The 19820-nt window shown below is 34.8% G+C and overlaps 1 protein-coding gene across 1 annotated transcript in view; it reads right to left on the bottom strand.

Moving 5' to 3' along the window:
- Cntn5 (contactin 5) overlaps positions 1-19820 on the bottom strand; it is a 1239665-nt gene that overhangs the window by 126290 nt on the left and 1093555 nt on the right. Inside the window, exons 15-16 of the mRNA XM_047518061.1 lie at positions 8729-8856; positions 5918-6093 (exon numbers count right to left, since the gene is read on the bottom strand). Coding sequence (XP_047374017.1) covers positions 5918-6093; positions 8729-8856 — 304 coding nt within the window. The remainder of the gene's footprint in view (positions 1-5917; positions 6094-8728; positions 8857-19820) is intronic.

Below are 19820 nucleotides of genomic sequence, written 5' to 3'. Positions count from 1 at the left end.
TTTTTTTTTTTTAATTCAGTAAGCCTTGACTAAATGGCTATTTTTTGGGCATCCTTACTGGAAAAATAATAAAAAATAAGATGATATATTTGTTTCTACTTTTAGAACAACAGTCTAACTTATTAATGTAAGAATGTCGTAGAGTAATAGATTTCAGTCTCATATTTTGGCACATGACCACATGAAATACATACCATACACATACTGGAAAAGATGGGCATTCTTATTTGCTATAAAAATGATTTCTACTTTAATAAGATGGTGGAGACTTTTTAAAAATAGACAAGTCAAGGCAAATAGATTTGATATACTTTGTTAGGATGGTCTGAAAATTCTAAGATCTTTGGACATAACCTCTCTTTGTGTCGGCCCCCAAGTCTTGATGGGTGGTTATTGCTTGTTTCTGTTCTATTAGAATCATAAAATTACATTCATTAAGTTAGGTGAAAGATTGGGAGGCAACTGGTATGAAATAAATATGTCTCAGTCAAGAGATATAGCAAGAACACCAAGTTGGTGGACTACCAGGTTTCTAGGATTCAGTGTGAGGCAGGAGCTGAACTAATAAGGAAGGGTAAATCCTGTGCCAGATAGTGAGAGTGCAGGGCTTAGGGTCCAGGAGGCCATACTACTTGGACATATGAATGTGATTAATGAACAGAATGAGCTGAAGAGAATGTGTGCCTTTGGTAGACCTGCTACCCATTAGAGTACTTCCTGATTAGGAAAGAAATGACTCTGGAATTTATGCAATTTGATGAAGAAGAGGATGCACTAGATAATCATGAGGATCTCATAGCTTTGTGCCTTAGTAAATAGTGGCACTGTGTCCATGATTTCTTGGACTTTTACCCTACTAATATTTTTATCAGTCAGGAAAGAGAAGTATGCTAGTTGAACATTTACTGCATTCCATTATAAGACTTTTACTCCTCCAGAAATAGAAACTAATTTCTAAGAAGATAAATGAGGAACAAAAGTATGTGATAGGAAAATTGAAATTGGCTACAGCTTTTCAGCTAATGCAAAATTCTCAGACATTAAGGGACTTATATTCTGGCTCCTTTTTATCTACCCAATAATTCACAAAATCATGGATACAATTCAGACATATTTGTTTATGATTCCTGGAATATAGGTTATGAAAATTACTCCTATTTTCCAGTTTTCTGTCATTCCAATCTGGTAATGTAATATATTGTGTTTTACTCAGAATTAAAAGAGTTAGTACTAGTGTTCACTCTAAAGGAGAATCCATGTATCAATCTATGAAAAAGTTCATACTCTTCATAATCTCCAACATCCCTCATAAGCTTGAGATAGCCCTTTTCTTTCTGCTTTGCCTGTCCTAATTCTACCTTCTGGGGTCCAGGTCAGTTAGCATGTGTCCCCAATAATATTGCTTTTAGGATGTTAGGAGAAATCATAGTGTGTGTGTGTTCTTAGTTCAATGATTGACATAACGTACATGCTTAATTAATTGTTTGTTCTTTTCTCCACAATGCAAAAGTTCATATTAATCTTTCTCTTGTCTCTATCAATACTTGGCTATAATTTTAAAAAAATAGCAATTTTTTTTCTGTAGTCAGATTTTTCTAGAATTACTTCATATTCTGCACCATTTTGTGTTTCCTGAAGACTGGGATCAAAGTTTCCTTTTATTTTTATTCCCCATAGTTTAGGACTAAACATATAGTAAGTAGTCAGTGACTTCGAACAGGGTAAGATTTATAAAGGAGAATCAATATAATGTAGTTTGAAATTGCATTACATTTAATCTTGTTACCCCAATTTAAAATTCATGTGTTTGGTCTGAAAAAGTCTTACTCTTCAGTTTCCTCATTAAAAGAAGGTCAAAATCCCCACTGTGCCTTCTCTATTTTTTTTTTTCTAATATTGCTTTAACTAGAGAATTGGATAAATGTAAAGGTTCCTGCAAATAGTGCAATTGCATGGCACTCTGGCTTGGCTGTCTGTATAGTTGTAATTTAGCAACTTTGCAATGGAGAGTTCACAATGGAAAAGGTAGTGTTTTTTAGCAGACCATCCTGATCACAAAGATATGACATGTTTTTCTCTGTCAAGAATCCAACAAATTACTGCTTTCTGTGATATTCAGTGTAACAGTTCTTTATGCATTATAATGATTAAAGCTTCATTATATTTCAAATGAATAATTAGGAAATTTTAAGTCTCTGGGAAGCAATGGATCACCACAGTCCTCCATTAAGACTGTGGTGTTGGGGCAGATGGAGACACTCAGGTGCTATTCAGACATTGAAGGAGCACAGGTTCCTGCAGAGCTCTGAACAGCATCAACAATTTTGTCAAAAATAGTGGTAAATGATTTTATTTAATAAGATGGTTATTCAGCACCAGAGGTTGTAATGTCTGTCTCCTCACTGTAAATCCTACTTAACCAGTCTAGACTGAATTTAAATCCACAAAGTATTCAATCCCTGCTCCACCTAGTTGTCAAAATTATCTTCTCAAAAAACAAATCTGAACCACATGGCTCCCTGTTACATTCAAACTACACCTGAATTCTATAGATCAGAAATCAGTGCCTTTTACAATGAAGACTCTGCTGCTCTCCTTATAATTTAATCAACAAATATTGACTTATTGTTTACTGTGTACCCTCACTGTGCTGTCCAGACATCTGGTTCCACATTGTTCCTGCGTCTTTTTGACCTGCCTGCAGGTCAAATGCAGTTTCTTCTAGGCAACTGGAAAAATTCTACCTCTCTAGATACAGTTCAAAAACTGACTCCTTCTGCCAGTTGTGTGCATGCAGTGCTCTGTTAGAACAGATCTCTAGCCCATCCTGCTCTCTCCCATTAAATTGTGCCCTCTCAGTGGTGAAGGGCCATGTCTTCTTTGGATCCCCCACAATGCTTAGCAGATGGAACTGAACTGAATTAAAATCTTAAGACTAGATTGACTAATTTGCCACATTCAGTTTGTTCATATTGTTTGCCAGAGGTGATTTGGGAGAATTGGATCAAATGTTTATGGACTGATTGCCTGGCCCCTTGTAACAGTGGCTTTCGTAATGGTTTCACTCCAAACTAGTCAAATTGCCAGGCTTATTAAACATGATCTCAGGACAGAGGGCAATAGAATTAGAAGCATTTTTATTACAGATATTTTAATTTAAATTTCAAAGCAATAGTATTGTTCTTTAAACCTGATATGATTACATGTTTATCTATTCACTCTCCTGAGATGCAGTCCAAAACCAGTAGTCTATTTAAAACATGACAGTGTATTAAACATGACATGTATATTATGTTATATAAAGTCTACACATAAAAATTGACTACTTTAATCTACAAACTAGTAGCTGTATATAAAAAAAATCTAAACTACTTAAAAAGTAAAGAACATAGTTATGCCATATTTTGGTATGTATAAAATGTTCAATATCAAAACCCTTGATCTTTTCTCCTCTCCTCATCTCTGAGGTTTGGCTGACTCATTTTGCCCTACAAACTGGTAATGTGCTAAAGTAGTTTCCTCTTTTTCTTCTGATTTGACAACATTGAACCACCCATCTCTAGTGTTCCATCTCAGGGCAGTAGCTTCCAGAACATTCTAGTCAAAGCCATACTCTCTTCCTACTGAAGCCCCCCCCCCCAGTCCCATTTGGCTTTCTTATTCTTCGGCACCACCTTGGACCCCGAAGGTGAGACCTCAACATCCTTTGAATTGTTTTCCTTTGGAGTACAGAGCAGGCCTTAAGCGTACTTACTGGGATTTCCTCTGAGAACAGTTCTGTCCCTGACTTCCAGAATCTTCACTCCTCCCAGAAGGTATTCACAAACCCAGAGGGCTTCCCAAATCTCCCTTCTGATGACAATTTTATTCCTCCTCCTAAAGCAGACATATTTATGTGGAGAGGAGCAGGAGGGTAACAGAACATCATTCCTTCTTGCCTTGCCCTTCCATTGCCATGCAGTGGTGTTCTCTCTGGCCAAAACCCATTCAGTATTTGAAATTATTGAAAGAAAAGTGATAGAGGATCTCTTTTACATTTCCCAGTTTTGATGTTACCAAATATTTCAAGGATATATTTTTATAAGTTATTCTAAATATACTAAAAGTGTTAAGTCCTACATTGTTTTTAAGCTAAATACTTTTCTCACTCCAAAACCTAATTTTAACATGACTTGTATGTATATGGGTTTGCATGGAGTAAGGGATCAATTTTGTATTTCTCAAGGTCAAGGACAGCATCTATGCAAAGAGGGATAGAGCAGGTATTTTTTTAAAAAAAACATTCAAGATACTTATTTATACAAATAAATGACACTGACCAAGAGTGGTATTTCTAAAAGACATAAACAAAAATTCTCAAACTTCATCAAGTCCATTAATTTCCCTACTGGTATTTCAAAATAAGAAGGACTGCTTCTATGAAGGAAAATCATTAGTGATTTCAGAGATATTTTTACTTTATATATCTGATTACTCAAAAGGAATGTTTATAGATAATCCTAAGAAAATATTTTTGGTGGTACTTTGTTTTTGCTGTCAAAAGTAATAATTTTGTATCATATTATCCTGTTTTTCTTTTATGGCATTCATGCTATTAAATTTATATAAAGTAATTATCAACCCAAATGAGTTTTACATGATCTAAATATTTTGCATATAACTTAGCCATAGATAATTGAAATTAATTTAATGAGATGGTGACTAATGTAGTCAGTAATCATCTCTTATTTATATAATCTCTCACATTAATTGCAGAGTAAACCAGGATGAAAGGAATAATTTGGAACAAAGTTTAAGTTTGGTTACATTGGCAAATGCAACAAAGAGAGTTCATCTTTACTCTTTTACTACTATGAATTAATAAATCTAAAGTGAGAAGGGATTTTAGAAATTATCTGGCACAAATATTTCACTTCCCTATAAATTTGAGACCCAGTCAAATTGAATGACCACCTTTATGTTATAGAGATGATTAGGGATTGGACTGGAACTCCAGCCACATAATTCCTAACTTTGGGTCCAGGACTTTTTCACTGTATCATATGATCTTTAAAATTAAATCCAATTGACTTTTAACATCTGGATTCACTAGCTATGGTTTTCCAATGCTTCCCAGAGTGTTTAGGAAAGAATAAGCTGATATTGGTAAGTATGTGACAGCATTTAAATTAGATTTTGTGAAGGGAATAAAAATACATTTGTATCTCCCTCTTCAGCCAAAAGAGGAGGAACGTTTCATACAAGGTCTCTCTGCCAACCAACTTCCATGAGTTCCATTGTCTTTCTCCCTTTTCCTTCTGTCACTCTGCTGCCCCTTTATGTTCTCATGAAGTCATTCGGAATGGATTTCTTTTCACTTCTCCATAAAGCTAAGGCACTGCACTTGTTGTATAGGATCTTGTTCAAAAGATTTCCTACTTCATTTGACTGACTGCCATGTAGATACATAATATAAAAAGATATTAAAAATAAAAGATTTGGCATACAAGAAACGAGAATGTCAATGAATGTTTAAGACTAATGTGCAATTGTGAGTATGTTGTACATGTTGAAACTCAACAACTCCTGAGAAACTAAAGAATCTCCCAAAAAACTACTGAAGAGTAGTATTGAATATTACTGTAGCAATATAATGTAAGAAATAATGTGTAAATATTTACAATACTATTAAAACAATCTTAAACAGTGGTAGAGAAACTAGACTCACATAATATCTTCCAATTTTTTTTTTTACTGGAGTTTTAAAATAATTATTACTTTCAGTTTGACATAACATAGAATGATGGAAGAAAGTAATTGTTTTAATCATATTAATTTTTTCCTACTTTTCTTAACTTTTTACCCATAAAAATATTTTCTATTTGAGTCAAAATTTCTTATATTATTACTACATGAAAATAAAAGTGTATAAACTTACGGCCCTGATGCTTTCAAAATGTCCACCTTCTTTTTCAAAATCAATAGGCTGTCCTTTTAGCGTCCAGTAGAAAGTGACATCCAAACTAGCATCATGAATTGCTTTGCAGTTAAGGACTATGCTTTCTCCAACAGTTAACTCTGTTCTTTTAGGAGTAAGTTCTATCCTTGTAGGTTCTATGGAAGTAAAAATGTATTAATTAGCACAAGCAATATATTTTTCCCATGCAGCCTGTATCATTTTGAATAACAGAGAAAAACTTGAACAAGAATTCTGTACAACTGCTCCAGATACATACACCAGATTTTTCACATTTAAGCAAAGTATTATTAAGTGATATCTTAGCTTTTTGATGCTAGGATATTTTATGATGCTTTTGTAGATGATGAGTGAGTTTAGGTTCCTTGTTCCCATCTTATATTAACTTGGATTTAAGAAAAAAAAAAATAAACAAACAAAAAAAGAAAAGACACTACAAAGAGACAACAAAACCAGAAGCAGCATTTGGCATCCTGGAAGAAGCATTAAAAAAGAGAAGCTGCAGCCTCTCTGACCACCTTAAAAAAATCATCAAGTACATAAAAGGATTTTTACAATTAAAAATGCTATATATCTCAGAAGGGAGAATTGCAGGGGACATCTGTGACTTAACGGTTCCTAGAGGCTACAGGCAGGAGAAAGCATCTTCCTCCAAATTACTATCCCAATGGGAATAAAAATATTATCTTACTGCTACCCTACTTATACTTAGTTTTCACTCCCAGAACCCTGAGTAGAAAAGGAGTAGGATGCGCACTTTCTGGCTGATTATGAAATATCACTTTGGATAGATTGTGGTTGGTTTAATTAAACTACATAAAGAAAGGCAAAAACAATGAGAATATTTTTTGGAGAAAAAAATTTTGTTTAAATGATTTGGTTAAATTTCAAAAATGACACCTTTTTACTGGGATTAGCATAACTTTGAACCCATAAAACCTAATATAGTTATACGTTTAAGGGTGAAATGAGTAATTAAATGACTGCAATGTGACATGTTTTGAATAAAGCAGGGGATGATGGAGTCATGATTTTATTTTTTTCCCCTAATTAGATTCCTGGGTATAGATGCCACAAGAAATGTGACATGTTGATTAATAATTAGCTTGATTTTCCTATTCTAGCTATATTGTTGGCAAGAGTATAGTTTGAGAAAGCACTGCTCCTCATCACCTATCACATTCTTTAATATACAAAGTCCTGAGTTGTTCCTGAGAAGAAAATGCAATCCTAAAGCAGGAATTCCACCATAACTATTAGCATTCTAGAGCTCAGATATTCCACGTGGCATTCCAAGTTCTGGTTTTATCAAAGAAGACAGATAAACACAGTATACTGTAGTTGGGACTTTGTGGGAATTGAAGTGTTCTGAGTCACTAAATATCCAATTTAACTCATGATTTACAAAAAAAAAAAAAAATACTATCATTAAGGAAGTCTGTGAACCAGACACAGTGGTGTACACCTGTAATCCCAGAGGCTTAGGAGGGTGAGATGGGTGGTCTGGAGTTCAAAGCCAGCCTCAGCAACTTAGTGAGGCCCTAAACCACTTAGCAAGACCCTGTCTCTAAATAAAATATAAAATGAGTTGGGAATGTGACTCAGTTAAGCACTCCTGGGTTCAATCCCTAGAACACCCCCCAAAAAAGTCTGTGGACCCAACATTACCTCATTATGAATAAACAAAACAAAATTGATTAGCACACAGAAAGAGTAAGACACAAGACTGGAAGATTGGGTTGAATCCCAGGAATGTATGATATAAATGAAAACATCTTTTAAATTATGTTCTTTCCTTAATATCTGCCTTTCTTCTAAGCTATCAGAGTACTGGGTATCTTGATTACATTTGCATTTCTAAAGACAGATAAAAATTAACAGGTCTATGTATTAAGTATGTTCACAATGTTGTAAGTTATTACTGCCATCTCCAGAACTTTGTTCATTTTCCAACCTAAAATTTTCATATTTTTATGGTCAAAGTTTGATTTGGTATACAATACATGCACAATAGGAAAAAAGTCAAGGATATAATTCAGTTGTGAAAAATGTTCCTTTGATTTGCTCCTAAGATATGAGATCATTCTTTTTACTACTAAACAATAATATGTAGTCTCAAAACAATGTTCTTGGCTTGGAATCTAGTTTTGTTAGAACCAGAGAACATTATTAGAAATAATATTTATCATACTAAAAGTGAAAGTGTATAAGAAATTACATTGATGCAAACATTAAGAAGCAACACTGGCACCAGTTTTTCTGATGTACACGCCCCCCATTACTCATAGATTACCTCTTTTTGCTACTCCTCTGTGTCCTAAATCCCCAGTTGATGTGGCAACAAAGGAATATTCTAAAATTATTTTTAGTACAGAAAAATTTTTTTCTCATGGTGCTAAGGATTGAATCCAAGGCCCAGTGCATACCAGGCAAACATTCTAGTTACACAAACATTTGAGTTACATCCATAGACCAAGTAGAGGGAAATTTCTTTATGTTGATGGTGTTAATATTTTGAGACATTTCAAAAAATCTTCTTACAAATTTTGTTCAATTTAAAATATTCAAATTTCTGCCAATAATGGGTTCCTTTCTACTTGGTTCCCTAAATGATAGAAAGTGACAATTTAAGTATGTTAGGGCTATGTTTGTAATGGATTTAGAAATAGGCATGTACACACTTCAGTGCAAATAAACATATGTGCATATCACACTTATTTTCTTATATGGGCATGAAACTATGCTTGTAAAACATTAGCCACATTTTCTTACCTTTTACAGATACAGATGCTATTATTTCAGCAGAACCAAAGATGTTTTCCCCTCGGCAAACGTACTTCCCTTCATCTGACTTAGAAGCATTTAGTATCCGAAGGCTCCCGTCTGGAAGAATAGCTATTCTGAAAATTATTAAAAAAGGTTTTCTCCTGTTTTACTGCAAATCAACTAAATGATAAGAAACTCTGATGAAGTCTCAAACCACTTTTAGGTGATAATAAATAAGATAAAGCATCGCTGTGAAAATAAGCAGTGACAGTAGAAATGTTTTACCCTTTAAGACTTTATGCAATAAACCCACTGAATATCTTCTCATATTCAAAAGAGTGAGGGAGGTATGGGTTATTTTTCTTTTGACAGTTTTTGACAGTTAATTTTAAAAATTGTGGAAAAAAGGTGACCCTGAATTTGGTTTTAACAACTTGTTACTAGGATATTACCTAGCAGTATTTTAATATTAAGCTTGGATATTTCACCTCAAACCAAGAGTGTCCTCCAAAATCAAATATAAAAAGAAACAGCATAAAACATAGAGGAGGACAAGTACAGAACATAAAATTAATTGTATACAGCCAGGAGATGATTTATGGTGGTTCTCTGTATTGCCAAAGGTATGGCAAGGGTATAAAAATGCAACCTGGTAACTCTGCTGCCCGCACCGCACTTTTTAAACATAAGAGCATGATATCTGAGTTTGCATTTGGTCTCTTTAAAGACCTTTGTTAAAAGTGGACCTTCATTTTTATATAAAGGTGAAAAATTAAAGCATTATTAAAAATTTTTAGAAGTTCAGTGAAAATGAGATTGACATTTGGAATTACCATATCCTCCTGTGTATTTATCATTTCAGGAATTTATAGATTTCAAATTTAATTAGTACTTGGGTCCTTTTCTCCTTTCTGTGCTCTTGAAGTATAACCCATTACTTCACCAATGTATCAGCCAATAAAAGCGAACTGAAACATAACAGAAGAAACTGTTGTGGTTTTAGTTGACATGTCATTAGAGTTTGAACTGAATTATTTTAGAAAAGAGGACCTGATGGTTATTTACAATGTTGAACTTCATACAATTGATATTAGATTGCAGGTTGTTGAAATATTGCTTATGAACATGTACTTACATATTGCCATTAATAAAGATACCAGTTATAAAACATCATATGGTTTTCATTATGGATGTAATTTGATTTGCAATATGTAAGAAGGAAGGCAAATTTGGAAACAAGTCAAACTAGGAAAAAAAGGTTGATTTTGTAGTTTATATCTATGAGAGATATTAGCTTGAGACTTTTGGAAAACACAATGCCTAGGAAAGCTATATAATCCATTCAAGATGGCCAATGAAAAATTCTGTTCATTATTAATATCTTGAAAATATCTGGATTTTACTGACCGCAGTACATTATAATTTAGTAGGAGAGAAGTTTAGGTTAAACATTCACCTTCTTCAAAGAAATAAATGTGTCTTAGACACTGGCAATATTTCAGAATTTTGAATACCATGTTTATCTGTCAGGTAGCACTGTCCTTCACTCCAAATCCTGTCTTCTGATTCCATTCAAATTGCAAATCCTTATCAGATGAGTTTTTTTTTTTTATCTTAGAAAAAGTAGATTAGATAATGAATGTGATTTACATTATAATGCTGGTTATTGCACACATAATTACTTAGATAATTGAATACTGAATTAATTATTTCCTTGAGATTTCTAACCTTTTAATCTTCTCCTCTCTGCTGTCAGAATTTTTCAGATTTGGGGATTAATTTTGCTGAGACACCCCTGGACTCATAGTAGGGTAGTAAGGGAGGGGTGAAGGGAAGGTTTGTGGACTAAGGACAGATCTCAAGAGTTCAAACCATCTTTGTAGCATTAAGATCCAGTCATGCATACTGTATTCTGATTTTTAGACTTGATGTCAATTTCTGCCTAGATACGGGAATGTCTTGGTTCTCACCTTGCCACTAGTTTCTGTTAATCTGCCTTGTTAATTTGTCAGGGACACCACTGTGCTTACCCACCTCACATGCATTCATTGTTAATCCCTTGATGCATATCTCTTTTCCCAAATTTTAAGGCCATGTCCTGGACCCTTCATGTCCCTATTTGGCTTACCTATCAGACAACTGGCAACTTGGTGTAGACCTTTCTAAGTAGACTGTTTGGAAGTACCATCTTTTTACCTTCTGCCATATTACTTAGTGACCATGCTTTCAGATTAGATTCTTTCTTGTATTATTTTTAAACTGAGACATAAAAATGCAGAAATTGCATATAGTAATGGGTACCATGCAATATTTTGATATGTACTGCATAATTTGATTTCATTCTTAAACAAAAAAATTATTTTCTCACAATTTGAGAGACTAAAAAGTTCAAGATCAGGTGCCAACATGATTTACCTCTGGTTTGGGCTCTCTTGCTGGCTTGCAGACTACTGCTTTCACACTCTGTGTTCATACAACCTTTCCATGGTACATGTGCTTAGAGAGAGATCTCTTCCTCTTTTAAGGTCACCAGTCCTACCCTTATGATCTTATTCACCCTTGTTTACCTCTTAAAAGTTCTCACACCTGTGTCTTGACACTAGTGGTAGAGCTTCTACAAATGCATTTGTGGGGGACACAGTTTTGTTCATAGCACCTTTTTACCTACTCCCTCATTCCCAAGTAATGTTAGGGATCATTTCCTGCTTAGCACGTTGCACACTTTAGGGGGTCAAGGAATAAATACTCAGGTTCATGTATTAATCACTCTGATCTTCTGCTGGTGCCTCCTATTGCACCATTGCTGGGGCCAAGGGAACCCCTTGATCAAATTCTCAGGAGCCAGCCTCATGAGACATGGCATAGAGGACAGAAGGATAGAGAAAGAATTTGTAGTAGATAGAAGCTACTCAATCAAGGCATGCCACAATTGTTGTTTAAAGGTAAGAATTAATTCTTGGACTCGTGGAAGTCTTGAGTGGATTTTGTAGCCTGGCTGATTTAACCTCATTTCGCAGATTAAGAACTAAAACCCAAGGAAGTTAAAATGACTTGCTTAGGCTCATCAGTTATTAATAAGAAACAATTGGTGAGTGATTCCCCTGTGTCACACACAAGTGAGTACTCATGATAGTTTTTATTGCTGTATAACAGATTACTATAAACTTCATAAGTTGGAATAATACCTATTAATTAACAACATTCATTCTTTTCTTCAGAATTTTGAGTGTCTCAAAATGCTGAAATCCTGGCGTGAACTGGGTAAGATCTTACCTGGATGCTCTGGAGAAAAGTCTGCTTTAAGAAGCTCATTCCTGTTTCGGGGAAGAATTCATTGTTTGTGTGTATCCCTATTTTCCTATTTTTATTATTTATCTGTTTGTTTGTTTGTTGTAAGGTAGGAGCTGTTCTCACCTTCTAGACATTTCTTATGTTCCTTGGCATACAGATTCATCTGCCAGACTGGGTTTATTTTTTTATATCATCAGAATGCATGTATCATACAATGATTAATAATTAGTACCATAGCTTTAAAGTTACATACGGTTGAGTTTGAATCAGTGCCATTCACTAGTGGGTGTGTAATGTTAAGCAAAGTTACTTAATCTCTTTCCTTAAATATAAAACTGTTATAAAAATAGCTAACTAGTGTAGCAAGAGATCTATTCCTTTTATAAGGTCACGGTAAAAGTATTATCTAAATAATATATGCCAAGTATTGTATTTTAGTTGTTATGTAGACACAGTCTAAAGTTTATTTGAAAATATAAATAAAATATGTGATAAATGTTAAAAATGGAAATGAAAACTGCCAAGAAATTTTTTTAACCCATATACCTGAAATATTTAGGTACCTGGTAGGTTTTTCCTTGGGAAGTAAAATTTGAGTTTAGAACCGAAGGACCATTCATTTGAGCTCATCCTTTTGTGTGGGAAAGCAGCTGGAAAAGCATTTGCAAAGACTGAGGTCAGAAGACCACAAGGTCCTAAAGAACCAAATGGTCAGCTGGAACAGCAGCAGGGAGTTGCACAGGGAGAACAGAGAGGTAGTCATGGCAAGAACAGGTTGGGACTGGTTTACTATGAACATTATCTGAGACTTCCAGACATTTGAATAGTTCTATTGAGTTATCATAGGCATGTAAATTCACCTGTTTAAAGTCTGTACTTTCCGAAGTTTTGGTATATGGATGAAAAGTTATAAAAGCATCAACCCAGTTAAGATAGTGAACATATAAATAACCCATAAAAATATCTGTGTTCCTTCACATGCTTTCCTTCCAGTCCTCTTTTACCCTATCCCCACCACCAAGTAACTACTGGTAATAATAACTACTATTACAGTTCAATGCATTTTCTAGAATTTTATATAAATGGAATGGTACAGTATATATTATATTACCTTTTATATGGCTTATTTCACTCATCCTAAGATTTATCCATATGTCTGCAATTGCCCATTCATTCCTTTTTATTGCTAAGTAGTATTCCAATGTGTGTATATACTACAATTTATTCATTTATTCACTTATTTATCAGTATTTATTTGCTTTCAGTTCAGGTCTATTCACAAATAAAATTTTCCTGAACATGTATGACCAAGTCTTTTTTGGATCTATTCTTTGATTTCCTTGGTTAAATACTTAGGTCTGTAAAGACTACACCCTCTGGTTATGTTCATGTTTCTCTTTTGAAGAAGCTGCTGTGATATATCAAATGATGACATCACTTTATATTCCTAGAAGCATCAGTGTCAGAGAGCTTCTGTAGCATTTTCCGTGGTCCTTCTTTGAGCTCTAATAATAAGTAGGTAATAGAATTTCATTGTGGTTTTAGGCTGTATTTTCCTAGTGATGAATATGTGGAATGTATTTTCATGTGCTGATTTTCCATCTGTAGGTCTTCCTTGGTGAAGTGATTATTTAAAAACCATTTTTTACAGAATTAGTTCTTGGTTTTTCTTTTATTTATTTTTAAATTTTTTACAGATTGCATTTTGACTCATTGTACACAAATGGGGTAAATCATTTCATTTTCATGGTTGAACATGATGTAGATTCATACAGTTCATGTAATCATACATGTACATAGAGTAATTATATCTGTCTCATTCCACCATTTTTCATGCCCCACTCCCTCTCATTTCCCTCTACATAATCCAAAGTTCCTCCATTCTTCTCTCATTCCCCACACCTCCTGCACTCATTATATATCATTCTCCACTTAACAGGGAAAATATTCAACCTTTGGTTTTTTGGGATTGGCTTATTTCATTTAACATGATATTCTCCAATTCCATCCATTTATTTGCAAATGTCATAATATTATTCTTCTTTATAACGGAATAATATTCCATTGTGTATATATACCACAGTTTCTTTATCCATTCATCTGTTGAAGGGCATCTAGCATGGTTCCACAATGTAGCTATTGTGAAATGAACTGCTATAAACGTAGTTGTGACTGTGTTACTGTAGTATGCTGATTTTAAGTCCTTTGGGAATAAACCGAGGAGTGGAATAACTGAGTCAAAAGGTGGGTCCATTCCAAGTTTTCTGAGGATTCTCCACACTACTTTCCAGAGTGACTGGACCAATTAGCAAATCTACCAGCAATGTAGAAGTGTGCCTTTTTCGACATCCATGCCAACATCTAACATTGTTTGTGTTCTTGATAATAGTCATTCTAATTGGAGTAAGATGAAATCTTAGAGTTGTTTCTATTTGCATTTCTATAATTACTAAAGATGTTGAACACCTTTTCATATATTCATTAATCGCCTGGAGGTCTTCTTCTGTAAAGTGTCTAGTTTCTTGACCCATTTATTGATTGGATTCTTTGTATTTGGGTGTAAAGTTTTATAAGTTCTTTATAAATTTTGGAGATAAGTGCTCTATCTGAAGTGCATGTAGAAAAGACTTTCGCATACTCTGTAGGCTCTCTCTTCACATTCTTGATCATATCCTTTGCTGAGAAAATGCTTTTTAGTTTGAGTCCATCCCATTTATTGATTCTTGTTCTGATTTCTTGTGCTTTGGGAGTCTTGTTGAGGAAGTCTGATCCTAAGACAGCATAATGAAGATTTGGGCCTACTTTGTCTTCTATTAGGTTTAGAGTCTATAGTTTAATTCTTAAGTCCTTGATCCAATTTGAGTTCAGTTTTGTGCAGGGTGAGAGATAGAGGTTTAGTTTCATTTTACTGTGTATGGATTTCCAGTTTTGCCATCACCACTTGTTGAACAGTCTGTCTTTTCTCCACTGTATGTTTTTGGCTTCTTTGTCTAGTATGAGGTGACTGTATTAATGTGGTTTTGTCTCTGTGTCTTCTATTCTGTACTGTCTATGTTGGTGTCAGTGTGCTGTTTTTGTTACTGTTGCTCTGTAGTATTGTTTAAGGTCTGGTATTGTGATACCCCCTGCTTCACTTTTTCTATTCAGGATTGTTTTGGTTATTCGAGGTATCTTGTTCTTCCAGATGAAGTTCATGATTGCTTTCTCTATGTCCTTGAGGAATGTCATTGGGATTTTAAAAGAAATCACATTGAATCTGTATAGTGCCTTTGGTAGAATGGTCATTTTGATAATGTTAATTTTGCCTATCCAAGAACCTGGGAGATCTTTCAATCTAAGGTTTTCTTCAATTTCTTTCTTTAGTGTTCTGTAGTTTTCATTGTAGAGGTCTTTCACCTTTTTTTGTTAGATTAATTCCCAAGTTTTTTTTTTTATTTTTTTTTATTTTTTTCTTTTTTTTTATTGTAAACAAATGGGATACATGTTGTTTCTCTATTTGTACATGGCGTAAAGGCATACCATTTGTGTAATCATAAATTTACATAGGGTAATGTTGTTTGATTCATTCTGTTTTTTGCCTTCCCCCCCACCCCTTCCACCCCTCTTTTCCCTCTATACAGTCCTTCCTTCCTCCATTCTTGCCCCTCTCCCTAGCCCTAACTCTAACCCTAACACTAACCCCTCCCACCACCCATTATGTGTCATCATCCACTTATTAGCGATATCATTCGTCCTTTGGTTTTTTGAGATTGGCTTATCTCACTTAGCATGATATTCTCCAGTTTCATCCATTTGCCTGCAAATGCCATAATTTTATCATTCTTTATGGCTGAGTAATATTCCATTGTATATATATACCACATTTTCTTTATCCATTCATCAATTGAAGGACATCTAGGTTGGTTCCACAATCTGGCTATTGTGAACTGAGCAGCTATGAACATTGATGTGGCTGTATCTCTGTAATATGCAGATTTTAAGTCCTTAGGGTATAGACCAAGGAGTGGGATAGCTGGGCCAAATGGCGGTTCCATTCCAAGTTTTCTAAGGAGTCTCCACACTGCTTTCCAGAGTGGCTGCACTAATTTGCATCCCTACCAGCAATGTATGAGTGTACCTTTCTCCCCACATCCTCGCCAACACCTATTGTTGCTTGTATTCTTGATAATCGCCATTCTAATTGGGGTGAGATGGAATCTTAGGGTGGTTTTGATTTGCATTTCTCTTATTACTAGAGATGTTGAACATTTTTCCTTATGTTTGTTGATTGCTTGTAGATCTTCTTCTGTGAAGTGTCTATTCATTTCCTTAGCCCATTTGTCGATTGGATTATTTGTATTCTTTTTTTTTTTTTTAATTTTTTTTTTAATTTTTTTACATTTACATAGGGTAATGATGTTTATTTTATTTTTCCCTCCCCCCACCCCTCCCACCCCTCTTTTCCCTCTACACAGTCCTTCTTTCCTTCATTCTTGCCGCTCTCCTTAGCCTAACTCTAAACCTAACCCTAAACCTAATGCTAGCCCCTCCCACCCCCCATTATATGTCCTCATCCGCTTATCAGCAAGATCATTTGTCCTTTAGTTTTTTGAGATTGGCTTATCTCACTTAGCATGATATTCTCCAATTTCGACCATTTGCCTACAAATGCCATAATTTTATCATTCTTCATTGCGGAGTAATATTCCATTGTATAAATATGCCACAGTTTCTTTATCCATTCATCAACTGAAGGGCATCTAGGTTGGTTCCACAATCTGGCTATGGTGAATTGAGCAGCAATGAACATTGATGTGACTGTATCTCTGTAGTATGCTGATTTTAAGTCCTTTGGGTATAGGCCAAGGAGTGGGATAGCTGGGTCAAATGGTGGTTCCATTCCAAGCTTTCTGAGGAATCTCTACACTGCTTTCCAGAGTGGCTGCACTAATTTGCAACCCCACCAGCAATGTATGAGCGTTCCTTTTTCACCACATCCTCGCCAACACCTATTGTTGCTTGTATTCTTGATAATCGCCATTCTAATTGGGGTGAGATGAAATCTTAGGGTAGTTTTGATTTGCATTTCCCTTATTACTAGGGATGTTGAACATTTTTTCATATATCTGTTGATTACTTGTACATCTTCTTCTGTGAAGTGTCTGTTCATTTCCTTAGCCCATTTGTTGATTGGATTATTTGTATTCTTCGTGTAGAGTTTTTTGAGTTCTTTATAGATTCTGGAAATTAGCGCTCTATCTGAGGTATGGTTGGCAAAGATATTCTCCCACTCTGTAGGCTCTCTCTTCACATTTCTGATAGTTTCCTTTGCTGAGAGAAAGCTTTTAAGTTTGAATCTATCCCAGTTGTTGATTCTTGCTTTTATTTCTTGTGCTATGGGAGTCCTGTTAAGGAAATCTGATCCTGAGCTAACAAGTTGAAGATTTGGACCTACTTTTTCTTCTATAAGATGCAGGGTCTCTGGTCTGATTCCGAGGTCCTTGATCCATTTTGAGTTGAGTTTTGTGTAGGGTGAGAGATAGGGGTTTAATTTCATTCTATTGCATATGGTTTTCCAGTTTTCCCAGCATCATTTGTTGAAGAGGCTATCTTTTCTCCATTGCATATTGTTGGAACCTTTATCTAGTATGAGAAAATTGTATTTATTTGGGTTTGTGTCCATGTCCTCTATTCTGTACCATTGATCTACCTGTCTATTTTGGTACCAATACCATGCCGTTTTTGTTACTATTGCTTTGTAGTAGAGTTGAAGATCTGGTATTGCAATACCCCCTGCTTCGCTCTTGCTACTGAGGATTGCTTTAGCTATTCTAGGTTTTTTATTCTTCCAGATGAATTTCATAATTGCTTGCTCTATTTCTGCAAGGTACATCATTGGGATTTTAATTGGAATTGCATTGAATCTGTATAGCACTTTAGGTAGTATAGCCATTTTGACGATATTAATTCTGCCTATCCAGGAACATGGGAGATCTTTCCATCTTCTAAGGTTTTCTTGAATTTCTTTCTTTAGTGTTCTGTAGTTCTCATTGTAGAGGCCTTTCACCTCTTTTGTGAGATTGATTCCCAAGTATTTTATTTTTTTCGATGCTATTGTGAATGGGGTAGTTTTCCTAATTTCTCTTTCTGAAGATTCATCACTTATGTATAAAAATGCATTGGATTTATGAGCATTGATCTTGTAACCTGCTACTTTACTGAATTCACGTATGAGTTCTAAAAGTTTTCTGGTGGAATTTCCAGGTTCCTCTAAATATATAATCATGTCATCAGCGAACAGGGATAGTTTGAGTTCTTCTTTTCCTATTCGTATTCCTTTAATTTCTTTGGTTTGTCTGATTACTCTGGCTAGAGTCTCAAGGACAATGTTGAATAGAAGCGGTGAAAGAGGGCATCCCTGCCTTGTTCCAGTTTTTAGGGGGAACGCTTTCAGTTTTTCACCATTTAGAATGATATTAGCTATGGGCTTAGCGTAGATTGCCTTTATAATGTTTAGGAATGTTCCCACTACCCCAATTTTTTCTAGTGTTTTGACCATGAAGGGATGCTGTATTTTGTCAAATGCTTTCTCTGCATCTATTGAAATAATCATGTGATTCTTAACTTTAAGTCTGTTGATATGGTGAATGACATTTATTGATTTCCGAATGTTGAACCAACCTTGCATCCCTGGGATAAAACCCACTTGATCGTGGTGCACTATCTTTTTAATATATATTTGTATGCGATTTGCTAAAATTTTGTTGAGAATTTTTGCATCGATATTCATTAAGGATATTGGTCTGAAATTTTCTTTCCTCGATGTGTCTCTGTCTGGTTTAGGTATCAGGGTGATATTGGCTTCATAGAACGAGTTTGGGAGGGTTCCCTCCTCTTCTATTTCATGGAATAGTTTGAGAAGTATTGGAATGAGCTCTTCTTTAAAGGTTTTGTAGAACTCGGCTGAGAACCCATCTGGTCCTGGACTTTTCTTTGTTGGTAGGCTTTTGATGACCTCTTCTATTTCATTGCTTGAAATTGGTTTATTTAAGTTGTGTATGTCCTCCTCGTTCAGTTTAGGTAGTTCATATGTCTCTAGAAATTTGTTGATGTCTTCGAGGTTTTCTGTTTTGTTGGAGTATAGATTTTCGAAATAGCTTCTAATTATGTTTTGTATTTCACTCGTGTCTGTTGTGATGTTTCCTTGTTCTTTCCGAATTTTAGTAATTTGAGTTTTCTCCCTCTTTCTCTTTGTTAGTGTGGCTAAGGGTTTATCAATTTTATTTATTTTTTCAAAGAACCAACTATTTATTTTGTTAATTTTTCCAATTGTTTCTTTTGTTTCGATTTCGTTGATTTCGGCTCTGATTTTAACTATTTCCTGTCTTCTACTACTTTTGGTATTGGTCTGCTCTTCTTTTTCTAGTGCTTTGAGCTGTAGTGTTAAGTCATTTATTTGTTGATTTCTACTTCTTTTTTTGAATGCACCCCATGAAATAAATCTTCCTCTAAGTACTGCTTTCATAGTGTCCCAGAGATTTTGATATGATGTCTTTGTTCTCATTTACTTCTAAGAATTTTTTTATTTCCCTCCTGATGTCTTCTGTTATCCATTCATCATATAATAGTGTATTATTTAGTCTCCAGGTATTGGAGAAGTTTCTGTTTTTATTCTGTCATTTATTTCTAATTTCAATCCATTATGATCTGATAGAGTACAAGGTAGTATCTCTATCTTCTTTTATTTGCTAACAGTAGCTTTGTGGCATAAAATATGGTCTATTTTAGAGAAGGATCCATGTGCTGCTGAGAAGAAAGTGTATTCGTT

This window comes from Sciurus carolinensis, chromosome 11, assembly GCF_902686445.1.
Source record: "Sciurus carolinensis chromosome 11, mSciCar1.2, whole genome shotgun sequence".
NCBI lineage: Eukaryota > Metazoa > Chordata > Mammalia > Rodentia > Sciuridae > Sciurus > Sciurus carolinensis.
This window is presented reverse-complemented; position numbering and strand designations above follow the sequence as displayed.